Below are 15,721 nucleotides of genomic sequence, written 5' to 3'. Positions count from 1 at the left end.
GAGACCACTATTTTGTATATATGTTTATGTTTGTATATAATAAAGCTAATTGAACAGAACCCACAATGTTCGTCTACCTCATCCTGACTAGATGAGCGTCATGGTGTCAGAACCTGGATTCCAGAGACTGCTTTTCAGAGTCATGAGGTGCAGAGTTAACAGTGAAGGCAAACTAAGTGAACCGAATGCAAAAAAGGGCCAGAAATGAATTAAAGGTAATGAAAACTTGCACAAATGATTTATTTTAGAAGAAAGATAAAACGGAGCATTTCAAGGGCATAAAACGCATTACTAAGCAAAAACACAGCACGAAAATGTTTACCAAACAAATGATAAGCATAAAAAAGTTTATTCATTAAATGAAATGTTTGAAATTAAGATATTTGATAAAACAAGCATCAGAAAAGCACATAAAAAGGGTTCAGAATTACCTCAGAATTGCAAAAAGAGTACATTTAGAGTTAAAATGAGCACAAGAAACTATAAAGGGTAGGAAAAGAGATTAAATGGGCAAAACGAATATAACAAAGGGCAAAAAGGGCACATGGAGTATAAATAAAGCAAGGTGACTGCATTTTTTTGGCAAATTACTTTGTTTTGGCATAAACTACTACGCTGCATTGACTGTCGCTCTGAACAGTATAACTGGAGTTTTTTGAAGTAGCTCAAAGTGTGCAAAAGTGCTAACAGTGTGTTTATTACTGTGCATTTATTCCAAAGAGTTTGTTGTGTGCAAAGTGCCATTATTTCGTAAAGTGCAGTCAAACACAGCCATTTTGAAAATCTTCTTGTGCTGGGTGTCTATTCACAGAGTGCCACCATTGCAGAGTGCTTCTTGCACTATACAGAGTTGTTTAGCAAAGTACAACCATTTTGGGGAAATTTCAGTGTGCTGTGTACTGTTTACTCACAATGTGCAATTACTTTGAAATGTTTCTCACTCTGAGCTTCTTTCGCCCAGTTTATTCGCACAGTGTAGTTATTTGAAATGTTTCTTACACTGACAAGAGATGACTTCAAGAGTATGACAGTGCCCAGGAAACTTATTTCGCAAATTTCAGTTATACAGAGGCTTGTTGTGGTATTGGGCATAGTTACAAGTACTGGCATAAACTTCAGGCATATGTATATGTGAGCACTGGCAAAAGTCTTCTCTGAGATGTATTAATATGGCAGAAGGTTTTCATAAACCACTACCACTTGCATTTGCAGAGAATTGGAGAGTATCTGAGCAAGAATATGATATACTCATACAAGCAGCTTATTCAGATAAAGATACATGCACCATGGCATTCATTTTGCTAACTCTAGCAAGGCAAGAGGCCATAGAAAGATAGCATTCATTTGTATATACACTAGCAGTACATGAAGGTGAAAATCGCCACATTATTGTACAGGCTGAATCAAGGGAAGACCCAGAGTGCTTGAAGCACATATTTAGAGAAATGTGCAACCCCCAGATCAATGTTACATTACAAAGGCATTTGTTTTACACAAGAGATCAAAAGCAAGGAGAAACTTTTGCAGCTTATATTACTGACCTGAGAAATAAAGCTAAAACATGTAAGTTTGGTGACTTGAAAAAAGTTATGTCTTACCATAATGTTCCATCTGTGTTGTTCATCATCTTTCATTCATCAATGAGAGGGTTTGGTTCCAAGCCCTTGGAAAAGAGTCGGCCTTTTTACCAAGCTCGTGCCAGCCAAAAAAACTCTTGAGCTAAGTTTCTATCCAGAATGCCCTTCTTGCTGTTACCTCAGATAGAGTTTGCTAGAGAAAAAGGAAGTAAAGCAGAGGCCACTTCTGCGCAACTACCCTAGGGCATCACTTAGACCCAAAGCATCCCCCAGGAGCCTTTGGAGGGGGAAGGAGGGTGGGAAGTGATGAATGAAAGAATATGAACAACACAGATGGAACATTATGGTAAGACAACTTCTTTATCTGATGTTGTTCATCTTCTTTCCATTCATCACTGATGGGACAGAATCCCAAGCTACCTTGAGGTCCATGGGCGGCCCTTATGGAAGAACATTCCTGAGTACCACTGAGCTGAAGGCAGCTCTCCGTCTGGAGACCAGGTCCAATTTGTAATGATTGATAAAGATATGAGGCTTAGTCCAAGTAGCTGCTGCACAGATGTCATCTGGAATGGAAAGCTACAGATGTTGCCATAGATCTAGTGGAGTGAGCTTTAACTTTTGGCATAGGTTCATTATTGAGAGAATAGATGCAACGTATGCAGTCACTTAGCCATTTTGATAAAGTAACCTTGGAAACCGCCTCTCCCACTCTGGGCCCAGAACAGGAGATGAAAAGCTGTTCAGATTTACGGATAGGTTTGGTCCTCTCTAAATAAAATCTCATTTGTCTATGTACGTCTAAAGAGTGAAGCTAGTACTCTCTTCTATTGGCAAAATTCAGGAAGAACACATGGTCTGGTTTATGCAGAATTCAGAAACAACTTTGGGGAGAAGGGATGGATTCATCCGGAATGACACTCTGTCTTTATGAAAGACCAGATAGAGCCTCTTGAAACACAATGCCTGCAGCTCCAAGACTCATCTGGCAGACATGATGGCTACCAAGAACAAGGATTTCCAAGACAAAAACTTTAGGTCACACTTTGCAGCAGGTTCAAAAAGTTTCCGAGTCAAAGACTGAAGGACTAGAGTGAGGTTCCATGGGCTGTCTGACAGGAGGCCTGATATGAGAAGTCCCCTTGAGGAAAGCCTTGCAAATGCATGACAGATAAGAGGGGTGCCATCTATGCCATTGTGGAAATTGCTGCTAGATGTACTTGAACGGTAGAGGCTCCATTATGAAAAAACCTACCCAAGGATTGAAGCACTGCAGTAACTGGAGCCGAATATGGGTCTAGCATGTTTATCCTTGTACCAGATGGAGAATCTTTTCCATTTATCTTGGTATAGTCCTCTGGTGGATGGTTTACGAGAGGCCAGACTGATGTCTAGAACAGGCGAGAAGATATTAGCTTGCCTGACTACTAGTGGAAGTGGAGAATCCAAGCTGTCAGGCTTGAGACTGGACAGATTTGGGTGACTCAACCCTTGGGGGTGAGTAATCAGATCTGGTAAAGGATCCAGAATCCAAGGCAGGTATACTAGGTGAGGCCAAAGGAAGGGGAACCAAACTTGTTGAGGCCAGAATGGGGCTATGAAGATCACCTTGCAGCTCAACTGAAGAGCTTTCTTTAGAAATTGTGGGATCAGAGGGATGGAAGGATAAAGTCCCGTGGGCCAGTCATGGATCAGAGCATGTCTCGGTGACTCCCCTTCCGGGGGAAATAGGGTGAAACAGCTGCTGCACTTGGTGTTTGATGGGGAGGTGAAAAGATCGCAGCAGGGCTGGCCCCAGTGGCTGAAGATTACTGACGCCACCTCTGGGTTTTTGGGACCACTCATGAGGCATGAGGATGCATCTGCTCAGCTTGTAACCGTAATCACATAGGAGCTCCCCGGGATATGCATTGCTATTAGAAGTGCTGCTTCATTACTCCTTTGGTTTAGAGGATCATGGCCTCTCAACATAGGGGATAGGACTTGGTTCCTCCTTGCTTGTTGAAGAAATTACTGTTTGGGTGAATCAGGTTATTCTTAAGAAAATGAGACTTAAAAAACACAAACAACATAACATCCACTGGCAGTGGGGGCATAGACCCCTGCTCCATCAAAAGGACCACAAGGCACTTAAAACTATGTAGAGCAGGGGGTGTGGGATGGCATCTCTCTTGCTGGATGTGTGCGGTCATCTTTCACTGACATTACATCAGTAATGCTTGCCATTCAAATTTCAATTTCTTCTACTTTAACCTTCGTAAACCTTTTAATGTTCAACAAAATACAGAATTAGGAAAAACAATTAAACATGTCAAACACTAAACTGTCAGCCCCATCTGTATGTCAATCAAGTCGGCACCACCTACACAAGTGTGCCTTAAAGAAAACAACTGTCAAAAGGAATTTGTCTATCCAATGTTGTGACTGCAAAAAACATTTAGGCCTGATACGAAACAAATTACTCATACTTGCTCTCTTGCTTCACACAGGACCAACAAATATTTCAAATTGTAACTGTTAATTTGTGCAATATTATGTGATTAACCAGTGGATTACACTGTACTGCAGAAGTCAATAAAGTATTTCATTTTCAAATACATCTGGCACACCTCAGTGTGTTTTTTAAATACATATGGCATACCTCAATGTGTTTTCTTTTTATATCAAAATTAAACCTTTTCCCATAGATTTGGGAACACATATGCGTACATATAAGCAACAGTCCTACACTAAAGAGTTTTAAACCAGAATACAAAGAAAGTGACAACAGCAAAAGCAAAGTGCAAATGAACTTCATGGGAACTACACTCAAAATGGTTGTACATTTCAGAGTGGTCTGCTGTATATATAAAATGGTTTACTGCTGCTATGCATTGTATGTAACAAGAAACACTTTAATATTTCCCCATAAAACTTTCTGTTTACATAAATTTTAAAGAGGAACATTATACACATAAATTATATGCACCCCATAAAGAGATCTGGCACCTGCCAGTACATCCCTAGCTTTTCAGTGCATAGTCAAGTTTTGACACTAATGAGGTTTCACAAAGTTCTTGCCACACTGTAAGGCATTACATCTCTTTCAGACAACTGAAAATGTCAACAAAAGTGAGAAATGTGGAAAACAATTTTAAAACTGGGACACACTTCTACTTAGCCCTGGTTTACAAAAAAGATACACAAACAAGAGAAGGCACAGCCACATGTTGCATGAAAGTTTCAATAGCTCTGCATGCAGCGGTACACAAACAACCAGAGAAGAAGAACTGAGCTTTTCACCTGCACTTGTCAGCATTTCAACTGAAAGCAATATATTTTAACAGTGCTGCTTCATTACTCCTTTGGTTTAGAGGATCATGTACTCAACCTTCAGGCCTAAACTGCCATTCCAATCCAAGATAAATCAGAACATCAAATGACATTTTCAGTTAAGGGGGTTTGCATAACATTTATGTACAACTATATGTACGTGCTGGTTTACAGACCACAACAAGCAAGCTGTATTTTTTTAAATGCATAGATCAGTATGAGATTTTTTTTTTGTATACTTGTTGCTCCTTTTGCAAAAAGGTACTTCCACAGTGTTGAAAATATAACATGGATTTCACCTTGAACAAAGAAAGCAGCAAATTAACTTAAACCAAATATCAGCAAACAGGGTTAGGCTTAAAACAGCCACTTCTAAATGATTCTGACATTAAAAAAGGTGTACTGTGCCATGATATACTGTCAAACGCAAGGACTTCCAATAATGAAGTGCAGACACACGAGTGAGAAACACCCAGCTGACTTAAGATACAGCAACAAATCTTTTCGTAGGGGATGACAATAGGGGAGGGAAAATCGACTTTGCTTTAATAGTGAACGATGTCAGCATAAAAGCAGCTTCAGATAACTTTTGCAGATACAAATAATAACAAAAAATAAAATTACAAAATAAGCACAGCTTTACCATAGAAAAAATTACTAATACTTCTGTATGCTCACTTGCCTTTACAAAGCAAAGCGATAAACAAAGCAACTACACATATTTTTTAATAATGTACTCATGGTTACCAGCCATAGTCATAACAAAAGTTATTCATAATAAAATGTATCTAAAAATAACATTTATATTTGAGAGGAGCCTTGTTTCTATTGTAGAAATAAATAGTTACTACTATCTCTGCAGATACTTTGGAGACATTTTTAAAGTTTTTTTTTGTACCAAGTTTCCATTCCATGACTTGTTTAGTCCATGGAACTTTTTAAGTGAATTTTATACATTTGTTAGTAGAAAACATCTGAAGGGACAGTATCCAGACTTGCAATTTCAACATACAGTACATTTTACTAATCTTGGCCAATCAATTCCAAATCCTTCTAAATAAACTCTATATGTTTTTTTTTTACTGCCATAGTGCATAATTAACTATGTCAGTCAAACCAGTTCAGACTAGTCAGTTCTTCTGCACCATATGTTTACTGCAGTTCACAAGATTAAATTCAGACATTTTCCCCTCATTTCATCAATAAAGATAAGTAATTTCTTTAAACAGTTACTCTGTAGTGTTAAAAGTTAAGTGTTCTGCTTGGGGTCTAACTTTTTACAAGCTTTACAGTGTTAGTTAATAAGGGTCAAATCTGCAAGCATCAGGGCACTGTTCTCCAACATTTATCAAGATGCAACCAACAGAAGTGGGTCCTCTCAAAAAGTTTACAATGGGAAGCCTGCCCCAACAGTTGGACACCACAGTTCTGCAATGGCTGCAACTTCTTTATCAATGGAATCAAGTACATACTTGGCTTTACTTTTGAAATTTACAGCAAGTTTAGCTGGTTTGGGACTTTTTATCAGACAGTCACGCACTGAGTAGTGCTAATCATCTTGATATGGTAAATCTATAAAGACAGTGAGCAGATCTGGAGCTCCACTTACCCCACTACAACCATACACACAAGTCTGTGCAAGTCCAGCCTGCTAAAACGTGACATGGCTGCAATAAGAAAAGAGCATAAAGAACCTAGCAATTCAGAGAAGTGAAAATCCACTAGACTGTACTTCTAATTACAAGTCCATAATGCACAGACTGGTGGACTTCCAGCATTCCTAAGATAATGGTATACTTTTTTTGTTGTTTCAAAAGCATGACACCTTAAATTCACTTGATCTGCAAGTATGCACATAAGACATAAATATGTTAAAATGGAAATGGCATGTACATGTACATATAATTTCACCTTTCCTTCTGAACACATTAATTAAACCACAAAAGAAAAACAGGTTTTAACAACATTAAAAAAAAGAAATCCCTCCCTCCCAACCCTCAGGATACTGTCCCCTTGTAACTTACTGACACATATGGGATGTTAGGAAAACACAAGCAGCTGTCTAAGCTATAACATTTTATCAAACAGGGTTTGGCTGTTATGAATGCAGATGATGGTAACTGGTGGGGAGAACAGATTTCTCTTCCTTTTTAGTCTGAGGTTAGACATGGTTTTGGAGCACGATCACAGGGTTGGCAAACAGCTAGTTAACATATTTGCACCACTCTAAACAGTCACGCAGAGCACAAAACATTTTAATGACATTTTTGTAATGTAAAGCTAACAAAAAACATAACACAAAGTAATATGCCTATGAATTTTGATCCTTTCAGTGCTGGGCAAAGAGACATGAGCTCTTTATTGCCCTGTCTGGTTTGGGGGAAAAAAGGAAAGGAAGCATTATGAAAAATGTGTGCTGGCAAGAAAAGAGCAAGACAATGTGCATATGGTCTGATAAATGCACAAAAGCAAATCTGGGAGTACATCAGAGGATCTCAAGATAGTGAAATGAGGACGACACATAACCGAGTCATTCACTACTATGTAAGGCAAAGTATTTAAAAGACAGCAGTGGGCTGCTATACAGCACACACTTAGTAAGAAATGCGAGTTTAAGAAAATGTATTCATTTATGATGCGAGAAAAAGGTAAAATTAAAGACTGGAAACTTTTAATGCTAAGAGCCATCAGAAATGCCCACAAGTATAAAAAAGTATTACAACTTCTTTGGGGTGGGAAAGGGGCTTGAACAAGAGTATGGATACTGAGCAAACAACATACAATGTATGTTTACACAGTTGATAAAGGTTTTACTTATTCACGGAATTTCAATTTTTTTAGGTTATTATTTTCAATGAGACAGCAGAACCTTATCTTCAGCTTATTTTCACTATCATAATGCAGACACATTCCCTTTTTTTCTGGGCAGTCTCCTTTCCCTTCAGCAACTAATGTCTTCTTCCATCATCTAGGACTATATAAAGGCAATATGCAGTAACAATGACTTCCTTGTTCAGAAACTCAAAAGAAACAGCACAGAACAACACAAGTCTAATGACAGCAATATTACCAGAATAGAAAACAGCTACTGGTAGCAACATAGTAACAAAAAGCACAAACGTTAAGTATAAACTCACCATACAACTGTATGAATTTCTGTGCAACTTGCAGGCTTTTTAACAGCGTACAATTCAAATACTAAGGACTTCCTTATCAGACTCAATTTTACACCTATGGTAGTGTGCAACCACTAAAGTGATCACATAAAAGAAACTTTCAATCTGGCTACACTGGTAATTGCTTTAAACATGAACTTCATATGTCCCAAGATTTTCAGCAACAATCGGCAAACTGCACACTTTTAACATTAAACGTAACTCTAACTTGCTCATACTTTCCCCTACTGACAGATCACTACTTCATGCTATACTCATAAGCAGACTGCTCCATGCCTTTTGACAGAGATCTCCAATACTTGGTAATTTCTCCCAGATTCCCTCAAGAAGGGTCACCAACTAAGGACAAGTACAGCCCTCATTGATGATGCCTGACTTAGGTTACCAGAGACTATATACCTAAATGTAAGTGAGAAAATGCTTGTGAACCTGAATAAAAAGACTCCTGTAAATGTGCTGTAACAGTTTAAAAGCTGATATATGCAGCAGCACTTAGAAAGACAGCTTTAAATAAAGAAAATTGGGAACATTAGACTTTCACCTGAAAAAATTTAGTGTTACAGACAGTAAGTGTGGTTTAGCATTAAAGTGAATGACTGGTTCAGCAGCAAGACACCAAACTGCAATGCATGCACTCTTCATTTGACTAACAGACCTGAAATGCCAGGCAAGAGGTGGAAAGAAGAGCAGCTGATGGCCAACTGTCATTCAGTGAGGAACAGGCCCATAAGCATTCCAAAGCAGAAGCACTAGATTAGCCCTAAGTGATTAAACAGCATCCTGGAGCGGCATGCTTCCTGGTAGTACATGCGCACTGTACTCTGCATGTCCTTTAAGCATTCTACTTAAGGTCTCTCCAAAAAAAAATAAATAAATAACTAAATAAAAAACTGGATATTGAAAATGACACCACAACAGAACTGCTCCACACATCTTCTGTCTTTAGTTCAAATAACTAGGGTCTTCAATTTCAGAAATAATGGTCCCTTCCTAAATTGAGGGAAAACAGTGGTGAAAGTCAGGTCAGTAAACCCGACTTGCAGACTGAATAAGGGTGTTTAAGAGATGGCAGAAGGTCTAAATGCAAAAGGGTCCCCAAAAAGGGGATATATATATATATATATATATATGGTTGGTTAGTACAGAAACATTGATTCAATATGACTAACAGTGCAGCTGTTCAAATCAAATCAATATTTTGACTGGAATAGAGAGAGTGGTGTCACAATGAAATTCAGGAAGATCAGGGGAAAACAAAATAGTGGAGAACTCTGCCTTTTATGGAGCTACACATTTATACCTTTCAGCTTTTATAACCTTAGTTCCACATTCACAAGCCAAACCTATATAAAAATGTACCTTCTGTATTTGCCAACAAAAGTAGCTTGAAATGCAGCGGTTAATAAAAAAGGTCCTAGAGACTGCCCAGTGCATTGCTGGAATGTACTGCACCTCAAGATAAGGAAAGCCCAAGTTCAAACTGTCAGGGCCATCTTGCACTTGGGTTTTAGCCCAAGAGGCTAAAACAACATTCTATTGCCCCAATGAAAGAGGTTAGAAACGTGATAAGAAATTCAGCTGTAACAAGGTTATTTGCTCTATTCAAACATATGAATAGAACACTGTAAAAACAGATGAAAAAATGGAAATAAGCCACTCAGCAGAAACAGCATTTCTGCCTTCATTGTAAAATAGGGCTAATAAACAACCCCCATATCCCCAGATAAACATAGGACAGTACACAGATATCCTGTGGTAAATGAGAGCAGCTTCTGAAAGTGTGAGATCTAGAATCTCCAAGATAAGAAAATCTTCATCTACAAGGGCAAGAAAATAACCATACAGAGTTTACTGCACAAAATAGTAAGGAAACATCTACTGTAAATTCCAAACCACAGACAAAGGATGAAGCAGTACTACCTTACAGGAATGACAAGGACCATTTCAACATGTACAAACTAAACACCTGTGCTGGCTTTCTAAGGAAAGAAAACTTCTGCAAATAATAAAGGAAGTAAAAGGCATCTCCAAATTCTTATAATCAAGTTATGGTTATGAAAATGAACTAACATTTGAAACAAACATGAAAAGCGGCTGTCAACATTATGAATCGATGCTGTAAACAGCAGCTGAAAGTAAACAGAAAGAAGTAAACGTCCACGGATACAGTTGAATGATTCTTCTGGGACATCACACATAACTTCCTGTACACATTTAGAGTTTATCTGTACTGTAATGTAACAGCCTGACATAAAATTGAGAATACTACTCTGACTCCAAAGTATTTGAATGTCCGATCAAGTCTGAGGTACACATTTCAAAACAATATTTTGTACACTCAGCTGTATAATTAAATCAAAGTCCAGGGTGCTGCTGCTAAGGAAAAGATGACTACAAAAACTGTGTTTAGGTGACCAGCTTATGTTGGGGCCTAACATGCAAGATAACGGACAAAAACAATGCAGCACTTGAGAACCCACATAACATGCCAATAGCAAATATATATGTCACACCAAATACAAGACAGTAGCACCATACTTCAAAAGTGATACAAGGGAAGATCCTGCATTCAACATGCTTTTACTGTGTATTTGAAAAGACAAGAACCTGGTCACAAACACTACATGGAGGAGGGTAAGGCCACCAAATTCACTGTGCACAAAATATACTTGGTTCAGATATATAGGTCACAAAACTTGTCATGTCATTGGCTGTATGTAAATTTTGGTGGGTAACGGAGAAGAGATTTCCATCTTTTTCTTCCAAATCCACATTTTATGCTTAACTTCTCCATTCAGTTTAGTGCTCCAACTGTGATACACAAACTTTGAAGACACAGCAGGCTGAGACAGATGTTATCAGAAGATGCCAGCACAGAAGGGTTAAGTTTGCAAAACAAATTCCAGCACCAGACTGTCAAGTTAAGCAGCAAATAATGTGTGCTTGGAAAATGTGAGAATGCGTGTGCAACAGCAGCACCCGGAATCACATACAACTATCTTTCAGAAGCTCATTCAGGGAGTAAGAATTAAAGCAGTATGTAATATAGTAAATTAAAAAATGTTAAGGAAGGGTAGTTTACATCGCATACCTCTAAGGAAACACATACAGCATAGGGGAACCCTACAAGATAAATAAGAAAGAAATGGGTGGTATTAAAAATACTGTTTATGTTGTGCACACTGCCTGTCTATGCAATAAGAAACCCTCAAACCCAGTTTCAGGCTCACTCCATGATGAAAACCCAAGTCAAAGCCACATAATGATCATGGATCACAAACTGGTTAAAAATAATACCTATGACAAAACATTAACAGACAAGAATCAAACTTATAGTAGTAGAAGATCACGAACACTGTAAGCCACCTTCTTTACTAGTGAAGGCTACCTGATCTGGGCACAGTGTTCATCACTATGAACATTCTGCAGACTGCTCTAGTTTACTGATGACCACAAAGTGACCAGCACTGTGACCTCAGAAAACCCACTCAAGTTGTCAGACAGCAGCCCCACAAGTCTAAAGCAATGTGAACACAATGATAAGTATCTTAAGTAAAAGCCAGCCACCCTCCTGTGCTATTGTGCAGATCAGTCAAATTACTGCCTGCACAAATACTTCCTTTCCATGCTCGAAAAAGAACTGTGCTCCTCCGCACTCAATCACCTTCTAGCTGCATTCAATGTACAAGATAATTTCCTCTCAACATCTAGGAGGTCTTCCTAAAGGAATATATTGTATGATTTTTTTTCTTCCATTATATCATAGGAGTATTCAAACTCTTCTTCTCTAAACATTAAACTGTAGTATTTTAATAATAAACCATAGTTATGAAGTATAATAAAGTAGAAAAATATCAGAGAACATATACACAGTAAGTTGTAGTGACCCTTGGTGTAACTGAGATAGAAGTCCTGAAGCTGTTCAGGAATTCAAAGTGTTTTCATACTGCTGCTAGATGGTTGATGTCTTGTCGGTTCCATCTATGAAAGAGAAAACAGAAGACCATCATTAAAAACAAAAAAAAATACTAATTATCTGTATCTGGCTACAATCAAGCTACAATACATGCATCAAACCTAAATGGCAATGGATGGAAAACTCAAAAGTAATGATTGTGACCTTTAAGATATGTTATCATAGCATCTATGATATTAATACACAAACGCACATGAAAGGTCATGGGGAAAACAAATGAGATTGACAATAATCAAAAATAAGTCATTGGTGAATAATTAGAAGAAAAAGATATTACGACAGAGGAACACAGCCCAGCTCATATGCTCACTTCAGCTGAATGGATAAGCTGCACAGCCTATTAGAAAACCTCTTACTTTTCTCTATTTCCTTAGGCTTGTCTGATGCAAACACAAAGTTTCTCAACACTTCTGATGCAACTGGCTCTTTACAAAGACTGTTCCAATTATCTACCACACTTTCTTGAAAAAATAAAAAATGCCTTATTGTACAACCTGTGTTTGTATCCTCTTGTTTCCTTATAACCCTTTTTTCAGAAAGATGGCACCCTCTTGGATTCTAACTCTTGAGATACTAAAAGTTTCCATCTCTCTTACCTGCTAACAATCAGCCTCTTTCCATGGCTTTTTTTAAACACCTTTATTGAATCATCACTTGTGACAGGAAAATTGACATTTATACAAAAGTAATCAATGTGTATTAAATTAACATTAACAAACATTATACTTCACATATATATTGCTATAGATCATAGAACCTAAGCAACATTATATAAATGATTCAATTCCTGCCCCCTTTTGTAAGCAACAAAGATCTTTATTAAACCATCACTTACAACATAAGCAATCATGCATTTACATAAATGAAAATAAACCACACTGACACAATCATAGCTGCAAGCATTTTATATCACAAACCAAACTGACACATTCCCATTTGCAAACATTATACATCACTTAAAATCTACCCAATAATTTTTGGTCAAACACTACATAGCTATTTAAGTCCTGCCTTCTTTTAAACCTCTTTCCTCATCTGTATGTATTGTTTCCACAATTCCAATTTTTTTCCTATGTAGTTTGTCCTTACACTTTTCTAAAGATCTCAGTTCCAGTTGTTTTACCTCTGTTACTATATTCACTACTTCTAATATTGCTGGTTTACATTTTGATTTAATTTTCTAATAATTACTTTTTGGCAGCCACCATAATTAGATACAGCAAGTCCTTATTATTTCTAGACAATTCTGATTCAGTATCACAGCTAGAAAAATCATCTCACTCATCACACCAATCCACCCACCCAGCATCTCAGATGGTGCATCTCCCAAGGAATCCTTAAAAGTCTGCCAACCCACCGCACTCCCAGAAAATACGTTTCCAAATACCTCTTTCTTCCCACCCACGTCTCCAACATTTGCTGTCTACCTGAGGAAAAATTGTCTGGAGTCTACTTGGGGTATAAAAATATCTATGCAAACATTTCCAAGCAAAAATCCTAAATCATCTAGACTTTGTTGCATATTTGGGAGACATACATATTTCCTTCCATTGTTTCTTTGTGAATTACATATCCAGTCTCTCTTTCCCAATCTTTTCTAACCTCCTCTCATCGATTCTTATAGATACAGAATATTTTATATGTTTTACTAATTAATCCTTTTTTAATGGCAGCTTCTGTTCTAGATTGTACTAAAAATGTGCTGGTCTATCGTTTAGGACTCCCTATTTCTTTCTCATTGCCTATACTCTGATATCAATCCTTGATAGGGAAGACAACTTCTAACATGCAGTCCAAATAAATTCTTGGTGTCTTCCCATTCTATTACCTGTCCCTCTCTAGCTATTTGCTCCCAATACCTTGGTTCCTTTGCCAGTTTTCTCCAATAAATTCCAGCCTCTGCTTGCCTATTGTCATCCCTATCAGCAGAATCGTCTTTCACCATTCCCATGTTGGCTTAGTTCTTAGAATACTTTCTGCTACTTTATGGATATAATATTCTGTATGATTACTGTTATTCCCCTTAAAGGCCTACATCAAAAATCACAGTCTCTCATTGTTTCTTGAGCTTCCCCCGTTTCAACATCTTCCCTTTCCACTCTGAATTATAGTTTTCTGCTTGTGTTATGTACAGGAGCGTTAACTGTGTAGCTTTGAAATACCCATTCAAATTGGGTAATCCCAGTCTGCCCTGTTTTACCAGAAGAATCAGCTTATCGCACTTGACTCTTGCTTTCTTCCCTCCCAGATAAAGTTCTTCAGCCCTTTAGTAATTGCTATTCACAACTTCTCCCCTGGTTGATAAAAATATGTCTGACCTGTGTATAAGACTAAAGGGACTAAAAACATTTGGACTACTTGTACTTTACTATCCATATCCATATAACAAAGTTTCCATTTTCTCAGTGTTTTCATTATCTTTTGATTAGTCTATTCCCACATATCCTTAGCTGCCACATCAGAATCTTTTTTAATCCATACTTCTAAATATTTCATTTTAGCATGTCATTGTCCCCATAAATATGGATATTGCTGAACCAATTCCTGTGTGGGCACATAATTTACCACTATTGTCTTTGTTTTAGCTTCATTAATTTTGTATCATGAAAAGATTTGAAACCATCTCAAAATGTTCCACAACACTGTAATGTCTCTTTCTGGTTTTGTCAGGTATAAAATAATATTATCTACAAATAGAATCAGCTTTGCTTGTCTACTATACCAATTATAGCCTTGAATTTCTGAGTCCCTTATTTTCTTTGCCAGTGGTTCTAAATATAATGCAAATAAAGGGGAAAGAGGACACCCCTACCTGGTTCCTCTGCTCAAGTAGAAATGATCAGAGAGGACCCCACCCACTTTAATTTTCGCCTTCGATCCCTCCTACATCCTCCTAATAAACATTTTTTCAGGAGATGCAAATGCTTCCATTGCCTGCTCATAAATTCCCAACTTACTCTGTCAAATGCTTTCATTGCATCAAGACTCCTCAACAACAATGGTGTCTTACATTCTGTTTTCCACTGGATCATCAGTGTTCTTTTCATGTTGCCAAATGTCTGCCTCCCCTCCACAAAACCACACTGATCCATACCTATCAATTTTGGCATTACTTTGTCATTCTTTTAGCCATTATAGACATGAACACTTTATAATCATGGTTTAGTGTTGAAATGAGCCCGTATGAAACTTGGTCTAATGGATCTTTACCCTCTTTAGGTATTACAGCTACCACTGCTTTCTTCCAGGATGTTGTTGCTTCTCCTCCTCTTAAAATACTGTTAAAGAAAACCTTCCAGACCTTTATCAGTCTTTTCCCCTCCTAGCTTCCAAACTTCCACTGGAATACCATCTATTCCTGGGGACTTTTCCTGTAAATTGGTTATACATCCTAATTTTTATCTCATCTCCTCCTATCTTAACCAGTAGTAATTCAGCCTCATCTACTTATAACCTTGGAATATTTCATTCTGCCATAAAGATTTCCATTGGTATATTTTCTTGATTTCTATATTTCTCTGCTTTATATAGACTTTCATAGAATTTCTGAAATATTTCTAGAACCTCTGCAGGATCTCTCATTACATTCCTCGTTATTGGCGCACTAAGCTTGGCGACAGCCCTTTCCACTTTCTGTTGCCCGAGTCATTCTTCTTTACTTGGATTTTTCTGCAAATTCT

The 15,721-nt window shown here is 37.7% G+C and overlaps 1 protein-coding gene across 1 annotated transcript in view; it reads right to left on the bottom strand.

The window, feature by feature from the left end:
* Positions 1-3,818: 3,818 nt before the first annotated feature.
* The window catches only part of SAMD4B (sterile alpha motif domain containing 4B), a gene marked incomplete in the record, with an annotated part of 1,390,985 nt that continues 1,379,082 nt past the window's right edge, over positions 3,819-15,721 (bottom strand). The window contains 1 exon segment of the mRNA XM_044063650.1: positions 3,819-12,046. Coding sequence (XP_043919585.1) covers positions 12,018-12,046 — 29 coding nt within the window.

Source organism: Protopterus annectens, chromosome 1.part0 (assembly GCF_019279795.1).
Source record: "Protopterus annectens isolate FY-2018-M chromosome 1.part0, PAN1.0, whole genome shotgun sequence".
Taxonomy (NCBI): domain Eukaryota; kingdom Metazoa; phylum Chordata; order Ceratodontiformes; family Protopteridae; genus Protopterus; species Protopterus annectens.
Note: the sequence above shows the minus strand (reverse complement) of the source record. Positions and strands in the feature narration are given on the sequence as shown.